General features: G+C 32.2%; 1 protein-coding gene across 1 annotated transcript in view; it reads left to right on the top strand.

The window, feature by feature from the left end:
- Positions 1-13,869, top strand: part of Col24a1 (collagen type XXIV alpha 1 chain) — a 341,896-nt gene that overhangs the window by 213,984 nt on the left and 114,043 nt on the right. The window contains exon 31 of the mRNA XM_077791553.1: positions 7,033-7,086. Coding sequence (XP_077647679.1) covers positions 7,033-7,086 — 54 coding nt within the window. The remainder of the gene's footprint in view (positions 1-7,032; positions 7,087-13,869) is intronic.

The raw sequence follows: 13,869 nt of genomic DNA, 5'->3' as shown, positions 1-13,869 counted from the left end.
CGTGTTCATGTAGATTGTGACCACTTTGCTATATTATACACAAGGTTTTCATATTGCAATTAGAGGAGGAATTTGGAGCTCGTGTTAATTCCTTTCATTTTAAAGAGATGAGAAATAGAGATAAATAAAATTATGTACTCATTTTGTACATTGTTGACCTTTCTTACACTTTAACCTTCATTTTTAGCTTTAGTAAATGCAATATTTGATGTTTGACACTGTCAATCTAATAAAAGATACTAGAATTATTTTGTAATTTTAGCTTGCACAAAAAGTCTCCCAGACTACTGGAAAAATACACATACCTTTTAATTTAACCATGAATAACATGGTTAGACATTAAATCATGAGTTTAGTATAGTTGTTAAGGTTTGCTGGATTCAGTATGTACATCTCCCACTCCTTGACTGAACTGAGATCTAGAAGAAGTGAGGAACAGTCAATCAAAAAAAAAAAAAAGCCAGATAAACCTAAAATATTTGTTCTATCTTTCAGAGTAATCTTAGTGTATTCAGTCCTTCATGCACTGTCAGCAGCAAGCAGCAATAGGAGGATATTTTGAAGGTCAGATTGACCTTTGTTCTTTATGCCCCTAAAAATTACATAACCTTGCTTAAATTGTTTAGCTCTCTGTATTCTATTTTCTTTACCTGGAAAATAAAGAAACATAGGAGTTTTAAAAACTCTTTCTTCTCTAAATTGTAATAATTCTTTTTTTAATTGACGCTGAGTATTGAACCAAGACCTTGTACATGCTAGACATATGCTGTATCACTGAGTTACACCCAGTGAAAACCAACAATACATACATTACTCTTGGTAGATAACCTGTAAAAATATATTTATCTGTGGACTAACACCATTTCCTATATTTACCTTCCATCTACATATAGATCTGACTCAAAGGGAAATCAGGAAGAAAACTCACAATCCATTGTGTAATTAGGGTGATAAAGCATGAACCACTGATTTTGGTTTTTCAAATCATTTAAAAACTGTAAGAGTTGAAACACTACTGACTTATTATCTGAATAGTCTATCAATTGATGTGATAAAGGTATAAACTTTTTAATTTTTTTATTTCTCTATTTCTTTAATTCTGTCAGATTTTGCTTCATATATTTGGAAATTCTATTGTAAGTGCATTCACCTTTAGAACTATTGTGTTTTCCTGATCAACTGACCCTTTTTTCATTAAAGATATCCTATTTTTCTCTGGTAATATTATTTCCTCCTGGGAATACTGTTGTTTTGACATCTATTTTATTTAGTATTAGCTATATCGTCTCTATAATTTTTTTATGGTTGCTGTTTACATGGCTATTTTTCCATTAATTTACTTTCAAATTATGTGTGCCTTGATATTCAAATTGAATGTATTTCAGTTGAATCCTATGTTTTTATTCTGACAATCCCTGTGTTTGTTGGTGGTGGGGCACACCAGGGACTGAACCTAGGAATCTCAGAATTTTAATGCCAGTGTTTGGTTCATTTCCATTTAATGTAACTATTAATGTAGTTGATACAGGTCTTTCATTTTAAGTTTTGTTTTTCTTTGTGCCCTCTTAGTTGCTGTTCAGTGCCTTCTTTTGGCATTGAATAATTTTAAAAATCCTATTTTTCGTTACCTATTGAATTTTTAGCTAAACTTCTCATTATTTTCAGTAGCTAGATCAGGTCAGCAGAATTTGTCTGCAAAGTGCCACAAAAAATTTTTTAAAGCATTCTATATTTATTTATTTGCTCTAATTAGATGTATATGACAACAAAATGCATTTTGATTCATTGTATACAATTGCAGCACAATTTTCCATTTCTCTGGTTTTGCACGATGTAGCACCATATGTGCAGTCATACATGTAACTTGGGTAATGATGTCCATCTCATTCCACTATCTTTCTTGCCCCTGTGCCCCCTCCTCCCCTCTCTCCCCTTTGCCAATCATAGTTCCTCCATTTTTCCCATCCACCCCCATTATGGATCAGCATCCACTTATCAGAGAGAATATTCGGCTTTTGGTTTTTTTAGGATTGGCTTACTTCGCTTAGCATGATATTCTCCAACTCCATCCAACAAAATAAACATTTTATGTTAAATGTTTAACAGAAGTGTAAGAAACTTGTAGTCATATAGGCTAATTTACCAGCCTTCTATCTTTTAGACTATAATTATTTTATGTTTTACATTTATATGTATTATAAATACCACATTGCATTACATTAATATAAATGAAATATACACTGTAGAAATATTTAGAGGGAAAATAGCATTTTATATTTACCTACCTATTTATCATCTCTGGTACTCTTTGTTCCTTTCTGAAGATCAACATTTCATTTTCCTGTAGACTATGGAACTTCCTTTAGATTTCTTTTAATGAAGAATGCCAGTGGTTTATTCTCTTAGTTTTTATTTATGAAATGTCTTTATATCACATTTGTTCTTGAAGGACATTTTCACTGGATATGAGTTTTGTTTTTGTTTTGTTTTTATTCAGCACTAGAAAGAGGCCACTTTCTTTTTGCCTCCAGTATTTTAGATGAGATGTCCATGTTTATCTTTATTATTATTCCCCTGCATGTTTATATATCATTATGTAGTATTGGAGTCAGATATGTTGGAGGTCAAATACTGATTCTACCTCTTACTAGATATTTTTCTTTTTATAAATTTTTAAATCTCTTTGAGCCTCCAATTCCTCATCTTTAAAAATGGAATATCTTTCATATTTCCAAAAAATGATTTTTATTCTAATGTGCTTGGCAAAGGCTGTCAGTATTATACTTATGGTCATCAATCTTATAGTTAGTGAGTTGAAGTCATGAACAAGGAGCTCTACTATGAATAATATAGTATTAGCATCTGATAAATTTTTTATTTTTTTATTTGTACATGACAGTAGAATACATTTATGCACTTTGATATATCATACATAGATAGGATATAATTTCTCATTTTTCTGAGTGTACATGTTACAGAATCATATAGGTCATGTAGTCACATATATACATACAGTAATAATATCTGTTTTATTCTACTATCTTTCCATTTCTTATTTCTACTATTTCTTCTCCTCCCCTCCCATCACTTCCCTCTACCTAATCTAAGGTAATGCTATTCTTCCCTAGGGCCTCCCGCCTTATTGTGAATTAGCATGCACATATTCGAGAAAACATTCAGCCTTTGGTTTTGTGGGATTGGCTTATTTCACTTAGCATGAAAATTCTTAAAGAGAATTTTTATTTGTTGCCAGCTATGCTTTTTCCATTTGTCCCTAATAAAAATAGAGAACATTTAAATTGCTTCTTAGCTCTGTAGAACAGCCTTTTGAATCATCAATAGCATTAAAGATATATAATAAGTTGATATTATATCCAAACGCATTTTACAAGGAAAATGGGACAGACATTATTTCAAGTTCTGAACTTTTACTATCTGTTTCAGTTTGTATATCGGGCACAGAGGGATCGCTTATATTGATTCTGTTTCTTAATTTAAGAATATGAAATGAATGAAGAATGTATGATTTTCATGACTGAAACCAGATTTTAACCAGCTAAGAGTCCATAATTTGACATATTTCCCTATCACTAAACATAGAAACTAAACAGAACATTAATGATTATAACATAGAAGATTATGTGATTCTAATAATTTTAATACCTCTGAATTTTTTAAACTTTTAGTTGACATATAGTTATACACATTTGGGGGGTACAGTATAATTTTTCAGTACAATGTGAAATAATCAGATAAGAGTAATTCATGTGTCCATCACCTCAGACATTTATCATTTCTTTTTGTTGGGAAGATTCAGAATTATATCTCTACCAATTATTTTTAAATATATAATTAAATATTGTCAGCCATAGTTACCCTACTATACTATAGAATATTAAAAGTTATTCCTTCTATCCTACTGTATCCCTGTATCTGTTAACCATCTTCTCTTCATCCCCTCACTTCCTCCTATCCTTCCCAATCTCTATTAACTACTATTCTACTCTGCACTTCCATGAGATTTAACTTTTTTAGCTTCTACCTATAAGTAAGCACATGTGGTATTTGTTTTCTGTGCTTAACTTATTTTACTTAACATGTAGTTCTCCAGTTCTGTCCATCTTGCTTCAAATGACAGGATTTCATTCTTTTCATGACTGAATAATATTCCCTTGGGTATTTATATCACATTTTCTTTATTCATTCATCTGTTGACAGGCAACTAGATTGACCCCATATCTTGGCTTTTAAGGAATAGTGCAGTAAAAAATATGGGAGTACATATCTCTTCAACATACTGGTTTTCTTTCCTTTGGATATATATTCACTGATGGAATTGCTAGATCATATGGTAGTTCTGTTTCTGGTTTTTTGAGGAACCTCCATACTGTTTTCCATACTGGCTCTACTAATTTACATTCCCACTAACAGTATATTACAATTCAACTTTCTTCACATCCTCATCAGCATTTGCAATTATAAATATCCTTACTTCCAGTTTAGTATCATATTTTTCTTAACTTATAGCTTTTAAAATAAAATGGTAGTTGTGAATTTCTGTATAGTTATTAACATTTCTAAGGTCAACAGTATAGAAGATGCAACTTACAAATTGAAGCATTATTTTATATATTGTTAGTAGTTATCAATGTCTGGCATTCAGTATGTACTGAGTAAATCTTTGAATGAAAGGACAAGGGAGAATTTGGCTTAGAGTTCTATCTACCATTTTATAATGTATTTCATTGTAAATGTATTTCATTAATACATAATATATAAATGTATTTCATTATAATATATTTCATTATAAAATGAGACTCACTTTCTGGTACTATAGGTAGTATGATGTAAAAATGAAATTAAATAAGAACTTAGAGGCCCAGTATTGTTATTTATAGCCATCTGGAGATCCTGATATCACTACTGTGCCTTGCCATATTTTAAGGGCACAAATCATACCTATTAATACATCACAAGGATATTATATTTGGAAAAAACTTTTTATATTAATATTAAAGGTGTAAGGAAATTCAAATTTAAAATAATTCTGGATAATCATTTGCCATAATAGAATGAGAATTAATTATAAGACTAGAAGTAGATCAAAAAAAGGGCAGAGGGGTAGGAGGAAATGGGAGGGGGCAGGGTGGGTATTAGTAAGGATGGTGGAATATAATAGATATCATTATCCAAAGTACATATATGAAGACACGAATTGGTGTCAACATACTTTATATACAACCGTAGATATGAAAAATTGTGCTGTGTATGTGTAATAAGAATTGTAATGCATTCCACTGTCATTTATTTTTTTAAATCAATAAAAAAATAAATGGATGAGGGGGCTGTCCTGTCCACAGGGATATTTCAAATGAAAGAAATAAATATGAGTGCCCCTAGGAATGCAATATTGATTGAGGGAGAGAGAAGACATGGCAATAACATAAGCAATTGCTTGTTGAAGAGTTCAGATAGGCTTGGAGTGAAAATGTCTTAGGAGAAATCTTTAAGATGTATTAATTAGTCGCTGGGAATTTAGAAAAATTCTGCCCAATAGGACTATATTGTGAGCTCAAAATGTAACCTAAAAATAGCATCTTAAAATAAAATCATTTCTAAAAGTACACAGAAATAGCTAAAATAAAGAATATATTATTTTAATCCCATATTAATTTTCAAATACTATTATGTAAGGACTAATAAATTTTTCACTATTAAAAAAAACTTCTACAATTCAATAACAAAAATACAAAACAATAACAAACCTGTTAGTCATCTTTTCATCTCTGTGATAAAATACCAGAGATAATCAACTTAGAAGAAATAAAAACTAATTCTGGCTCATAGTTGTAGAGGTTTTAGTCCATGGTCAGTTGGCTTCATTGTTTTTGGTCCCTGGCAAGGCAGAATATCATGGTAAGAAAAATGCTAATTTCAGGGTAGCCAGAAAGTAAAATGAAAAAGGAAAGCCAAAAGAGAAGGAAGAAGAGGCCAGGGATCCCCATATCCCTTTCAGAACCATATAACACCAATCCAGTGAAATCATGAGCAAATAACTTGAGTAAACATTTTGCCAAAGAAAATATACAAATGGCCAGTAAGCACATGCAATGAGGTTGAACACCACTAGTCATTAGGTAAATATAAATCAAAACCACAGTGAGATACTGTTCCACACACATAAGGTTGTTTTTGCTGGAAAGGAAAGGAAGGGAAGGGAAGGGGAATGAAAAGAGAAAAAACTCAGAAAATATGTGTTGGCAAAGATATGGAGAAATTTGAACCCTGTGCAGTTCAGTAAGGTTTGAATATAAGATGGTGAGGCTGCTATAGAAAACAGTTTAGTGTTTACTTAAGAAGTGAAACATAGAATTACTATATGATTTATCAATTACATTTTTAGTGTAATACCTAAAAGAATTGAAACAGAGACCCAAATACTTGTGCACACATGTTCACAGCAGTATTATACACAATAACCAAATGGTGGAAGCAACCGAAGTGCCCACTGACCAATGGATAAACACAGGGTGGCTTGTACATACAGTGAAATTCTGATCAGCCTTTAAAAGGAAGGAAGTTTAGACACATGCTGTAAGGATAAACCTAGAAGACATTATAAGGAGTGAAACAAACCAGACACAAAAAGACAGATATCATATGGTCTCATTTATATGAAATGCCTAGAGTAATCAAATTCATTCTACTTCAAAAAATAGGATGGTGATTACCAGGGAGTGGGGGGGAATGCCTGTGGGGTATTAGTGTTTTATTTGTAAGCAGTTTCAGTTGGGCAAGATGGAAAAATCCTGGAGATGAACAGTGTTGATGGTTGCTTAATAAGTATGAATGTACTTAATACCACAAAACCATATACATAAAAATGGTTAAAATGGTAAATTTTATGATATATATTTTACCACAAAAGAATAAAGGAAGACATAGACAAGGATCCATAATGAAAGCTAAGATAAGTAAATTAAAACATTTTCAAACACTAGTTTTTCTACAAGTTCTACATTTATTTTCCAGGGTTTACCCGGACCCTCTGGCAGTACAGGAGACAGGGGACTTGCAGGAGAACCAGTAAGTCTATATTTATACTTTTCTAATAGTTTTTTCTCCAAATGCAAATTTATCCTTTCATTTTTGCCCTTTTATGTGGTGGCTATATTTAGAAAGCAGCATTTATCATAGATACTACAGACTGGTCATGTAGAATGGATATTTTGCTGTATAAACACCATAGACTATGTAGAATGAATATGTTTTCATATAGTGTTAATGCCTTTCAAGTTTCATATACTCTAATTTGTTACTGTTTCTCTGGAACTGTTAAAGCTGAGAGTATTTATTTTTAACAAAGAAAACTCTGTTTTATTGAATCTCAGAAATTCTTCTGAATGGCTTGCTGTTCTTACAATTATTACATTGCCCACTCACACACATACACATTTATGAAGCCAACTCTATAATAGAAGACCACATAGAGAAGCCAAACTCTACATCTGATGGGCCAAAATGTAGAAAGATGACAGAAATGCTGTTGTATCAGCAGTACAAAAACTTACATCACAATTTCATGAATATGATTCAATTATGGAGTTTCCATGGAAAATGAATTTGTGAAAAGGAAAGAACTAGTCACAACCTACTTTCTCACAATTTATTCTTTATTGCCAATGAAGTCATTCTTCTGGTTAATCATGTCAGATGTAAGATGCTGTAATATATTTCTGAGATTTACAATAACAATATAACCTTTCAAACCACTGAGTTGATTTTATCATCAGTTGACACAAAGGTTTACAGATGGTCAATGCATAATTCCTTTAGATAGAAGCAGTAGAAAATTTTAACAGAGTATTCATAACAAACTGTTCATTTCCTCTTTCATGTGTTTAATGTATGATGTGAACTCCAAAAAAATGAATTAATAATATCTATAATTATTTCCAAATAAAATATGACATTGATTTTATACAACTAAATCGTTCTTGGTTTTCTCCCTATTTTGCATGTCTCAACTTGCCTTCCCAATTCTAATATTTATTTGACTTAAAATAATGCAGCTGTCTTTAGCATGGTGTACTTAAGTACCTGTTTTCCCTAAAAGTCCATAAACTCCCTGAAGTAAGAGACCATTTCTTTTAACTTTGTAATCTCCTTTTCTGGTATAATATCTAGCATGTTAAATCTGCTCAATGTGCATTTATTAAACTGAATTAACAAAAGATCATGTACTCAGAGGTGTAATTATCCAATAAGTAGATAACATTACATAGATGAGATAAAATGGAATGAAAACGAGTCTTAATAAAGAAGACATTTAACTAGAAATAAGTATGTCAGTAGAATTACAGCAACAGGAGAGACAACATCTTAGGATTTGCACAGGAAAAGACTTGTTAACTAAATGCCTAATGGCACCTAAACACTAACATGCAGGTCACAGGAATGATAAATAGAAATGGGTAAATTCAGTGTATAATGAATACAGTGAGCTTTGTGTCAGATATTTGAACTGCTTTGTCTAGTCATAACAAAGATGAAAATTGATAAACACAAAAGAAATCTTGAAAAAGAGAACTATAATTTTTCTAGAGCCAAGATTCAAAACTGATTTTTGTAAGTATTTTTTATTTTAATTGGTGACCATTCATTCACTCATTCATTCAATATGCAAATATTAATTAAGAATCTACATTTGATAATGTAGTGGTAAGCTTGTAGTTTTCAGTCTGGTGATACAAAATAAATAAACATAGGCATAAATGGATAATTATAAACTGAGATAAATACCATAAAGTACAATCTGCTCTTAATATCCAGAGAAGATTAGTTCTAGAACCTCCCTTAGATACTCCAATCTGTAAATACTCAATACCCTTATATAAAATGGAATAGTGTTTTTATGTAACCTACTCACCTTCTCTTATATACTTTATATCTTCTCTAGATTACTTATAATACTTAATACAATGTAAATGCTATGCAGATAGTTATTATACTGTATATTGTTAGGGAATAAAATCAAGAGGAAAAAGTCTGTACGTGTTCAGACTTTTCATTCCTAGTTTTTTTTAAATTTTTTTTTATTTTTATCTGCAGCTGGTTGAATCTATGGTTGCAGAAGACACAAAGGACAAATTATATAATAATTTAGATCTAAAGGGATCTATGACAGAAAAACTGTCATGATCTAGAGCTCATGTTCCATGAGCAGAAACATTTGAGATGTCATCTGAAAGATGAATAGTAGTTACATGAGCAAAAATGAGAAAAGGTCATTCCAGAGAGAAATCATGAGCTGGGAGGAAGCACTGCATGTTTATCAAAGAACTGGAAGATGGCCAATATGTCTGTGGCAAGGAGTCAGGTAGAAAATAAGTGCAAGATGAGGATGGAAAGGAGTCAGGTGACAAAATGCACACAAATTTATGACCCCTATTCCTGAGAACTTGTGTTATTATCTTATGGATGTCACTGGAGAGATAAAGCAGTGATCAAGTTATTGTTTCATATCATTCAAATCACAAGATAAAAAGAGACAAACTCTTATAATTATCCAGACAAGAGCAATATCACTTACCCAGAATCTCATATCCAGTGGAATTCAAGAACCTGACATTAATAACTCTAGAGTGTATGTGAGCATCATGACATTGTGATGACATTGTCAGGGTCACTTGTCACCAGTTCAAGACCATAATTTCTCAGATATACAACCATTATTTGACTTGAAGTGAATGAATAAACAGTTTTGAAAGAAAGAGATCTATTACTGAAATCCTTGACCCGAGTCCTGACTAAGGGATTCCAACAGACCAGATTTGGTCACCAGCCACTTGAGAGTCAAATCAGAGACAAGTGGTGGGAAGGCAAGAAAGGAATTTATTATTCATGTGACCACACTGAAAGAAACAAGGAGACAAGTGTCCTAAGCCCTGTCTTTGGGGTTCAGATAAGAACTTGGAATTTATATAGAACAAGGACAAAGGGGACAAGAACTATGCATAGTCAAACAGTCTTGGTCAAACTGTGATCTGGTTGATCATTACCCCAAGTGAGGTTCTACAAAGTTCTGCAGGCTGAAGGGAAAATAGTTACAAATTATTTGAGGGTCAATTCCATTCCCTTATATAAAATGGAATAGTGTTTTCAGTCATGAGATGATGGCTCCCACTTGGGGGAACAACCTCCATTCCTTTAATGGAATAATATACCTGTAAGACTGGCTATTCCTGGAATCTTAAAAATATATTAGTTACTCTTGATAACTTAAGCCTTGAAGGGGGAATGAGAGAGGGCCAGTCAACCTTGTATTACCAATTTTTAGATAGATACTCCTTAAGTGATTAACAGTCTGTGTGCAGAGTTGAACAGGAATCTGACCCAAAGTTAAGACAGTACAGCTGCAGGCCCAAGTGATGAGTCAGTACTTTTAGCAAAAGCAGTACCACTTCATTCCATAAAATAGAGTAAGTCTTCCTATGAGTTTTGTAGAAGAGGTGGGGTTTACAGATGGAAAAAGTCTGGAAAAAGACAGAAACAAAGGACAAAAAGTGGATTGGTCACTTCAGAATTACTTTTCTTATAAAGTAGGGCTAGGGAGACAGAGCAATAGAAAAATAACTGCTTAATTTCAGGTTACTTTTTTGAAAGAACTAAAACAGAAGAAACTTCATTTTCATGCCTCAAACTGGCCTGTTTGAGAAATTTGATTATTACTCTCTTTCTTGATTTCTCAGAAGGTCAAATTCCACCTTAGTTTTGGTTTTGTGTTGTGGACCTTTAGTATGAGTGACTCCATTTTTATTTTTAGTCTGGTCTTTTGGGGCCTAACGCAAGATCTTAATTCAAAACAACGGCCTCTCATACTTTTTGTTTAACAAATGTAAGGCTGAGATCTAAAGAATTTCGACATTTTTAAAATATGATAGAAGAGGTTGAAAATGCAGAGGCTGAGAGATAAGAAGAAAATCAGATTTATAAATTAGGAGTTTCATCCCTAATCATAACCAGTCTTTAAATTTTCTTGACAATCTCAGGTTCCTTTAGAAGTATATAGGCATAAAGAGGGACAACCTGCAGCCTGCTTTTGTAAACCAAATTTTACTGAAACACAGCCTTGCTATTCATTTATGTATGTATGACTACATGTGTCTAAACTAAAGTTAAGTAGTTCAGACAGAGACCACATGACCCACAAGCCTATAATATTTATTGTCTGACCCTTCAAGAAAAGTTTACTGACCTCTGATCTAGATTTTAATTATATATACATTTATATGTATATATACATACATAAAGAAAATGCCCCAATAATTGCAAACTTGATATAAATAATGTTCCTAGGATAGTGCAATATATAACCTGCACAACTGTACACAGTGGCCTTCTATAAGAGGAAAATGGTGAGTTTCTTTCTTCCTTCTTTTCTCCTTCCCCCTCTCTCTCTTTCTGTCTTTTCCTATCTCCTCAGAAAAACGAATGAAAAAGCATCTCCTGACCTAAATAATTTTGTTAATATCTTTAACACTGAAAATTGTATTTAAAAGAAAAAGTAGAATGCTATGCTTTTTAAAATTATTTCTTCCTAACCTTGCTTTATAACATCCCCAATAATTAAATACCCCTAGGTACTCTCTTAGTTAATTCACTTCTTCTTACCTCAAAAGATAATTAATATTATTCTTAGGTTAACTGGAAATGTGTGATAAAACCTCACTCAATCCCCTATTAAATTACTTATGAAAATACAAAATGGCAACAGTCTTGGAAACAAAAGATAAAGAGGACCCTACATCAGCATCTCAGTAGAATTTTAACCACACAAATTGAGATAACCATATCACAAAAAAGGTACTAGCAGTGTCCATGGAATGGTATAGTGTTATTTGAAAATTGACTTAAATTAATTGTAAATACATATTGCAAACTCTTAAGTCAACTACTATTAGTGAATTCTGCCAAAAACTTAATGAACAAATAATACCAGTTCTTTACAATCTCTCCCAGGAAACAGAAACAGCAGAACACTTCCTAACTCATTCTGAGGACAGAATTACCCTTGTATACCAAAACTATTCAAATACATTACAAGAAAAGAAAACTAGAGACCAATATCACCCATTAACATAGATGTAAAAATCCTCAGCAAAATATTAGCAAATCAAATACAACATCATAGAGTATACATTATGACTGGGTGGGATTTATTCCAGATATACAAAGAAAATCAGTGAAATTACCTTAACAGACTAAAGAAGAAAAAAAAAGATTTTATAAAGAGATCCAAAAAATCATTTAATAAAATTTAATATCCAGTCCTAATAAAAACTCTCAGGAAACAAAATGAAAGGACAATTCCTCAGCTTTATGAAGAACGTTTATTCAAAGGAAAAAATAGCCTTTTAGCCAACATGATACTCTATGGTGAGAGGCTAGATGTTTTCCCCCATAGAACAAGGAAATGAGGAAAAGATGACTCTTTTTTTTTTTTTAGCTAAAACTCAACATTATATTAGAAGTTCTATCTACTGCAATAATATAAGAAAAGGAAATTTTAAAATTACATATTGTAAAGAGAGAAATAAAACTTTTTCAAAATAATATGCTTTTATGTATTTAAAAAATTCCTAAAGAATTGATTTAGTTTAAAAACGAAACCTTCCTTGAACTAATAGGTGATTATAATAAAGTTGTAACATGCCAAAGTACAAATTATACAAATACTATCCCACTGTACTATATACTATCCCACTATATACTATCCCACTCCTTGGCTTATACCCAAAGGATGTAAAATCAGCATACTATAGCGACACAGCCACATCAATGTTTATAGCAGCTCAATTCACAATATCTAGACTATGGGATCAATCCAGGTATCCCTCAATAGATGAATGGATAAAGAAAATGTAGTATATATACTCAATGGACTATTACTCAGCTTTAAAGAAAAGTGAAATTCTGGCATTTGCCAGTAAGTGGCTGGAGTTGGCAAATGGTCTTTGAAAGAGGAGCAAAGGCAATTCAGTGAACAGTCTTTCCAACAAATGATGCAGGGAAAAAATATATGGCCATATGCCCAGGGGAAAAAAAGAAAATCTATGTGACCTTAGGTTTGGCACGGAGTTTTTAGATACAATACCAAAAGCATAATCTATGAAAAGAAATGGATAAATTGGACTTTGTTAACATTAAAAAACTTTTCCTCAAAAAACACATTGCTAAAAGAATGAAAAGACAAGTCATAGACTAGGAGAAAATATTTGCAAAGCACATATCTGATAAAAAGACTTGTATCCAAAATATAGAGAGATCTCTTAAGTCAAAATTTTTTTTAAATTAAAAAGTGAACAAAAGATTTGAACATATACTATACCTGAAAATTTACAAAAGTGGCATAGAAGTAAATGAATCATGCTCAAATAATCTCTCATAGGAAATTGCAATAAAAAAAATTACATAGCACTGCACACCTGTTAGAATGGCTAAAATTCAAATCCCTGACAATACCAAATGCTGACAGGGATGTACAGCAACAGGATCTCATAAATTGCTGCTGGAAATATAAAATGGTGCCACCTCTTTTCATGACAGTTTGACAGACCTAAACATACTCCTATCATATGATCCAGTAATCATACTCCTTGCTGTTACTCAAATGAGTGGTCCACTCAAAAACCTGCACATGGAATTTTGGGAAGCAACCAATAGACTTATTGGTTATTAGTTGCCATTTTCTGGACCATAAGGCAATAGGATTAGGAAGTGGGGCCTTTAGAGGTGATTAGATGATGAGGGCATTAAGGTTTCCATGACCAGGAATACTGCTCTTAAAAATAGAGACTTCAGAGAGAT

The sequence above is a fragment of the Urocitellus parryii genome, chromosome 11 (assembly GCF_045843805.1).
Source record: "Urocitellus parryii isolate mUroPar1 chromosome 11, mUroPar1.hap1, whole genome shotgun sequence".
Taxonomy (NCBI): domain Eukaryota; kingdom Metazoa; phylum Chordata; class Mammalia; order Rodentia; family Sciuridae; genus Urocitellus; species Urocitellus parryii.
Note: the sequence above shows the minus strand (reverse complement) of the source record. Positions and strands in the feature narration are given on the sequence as shown.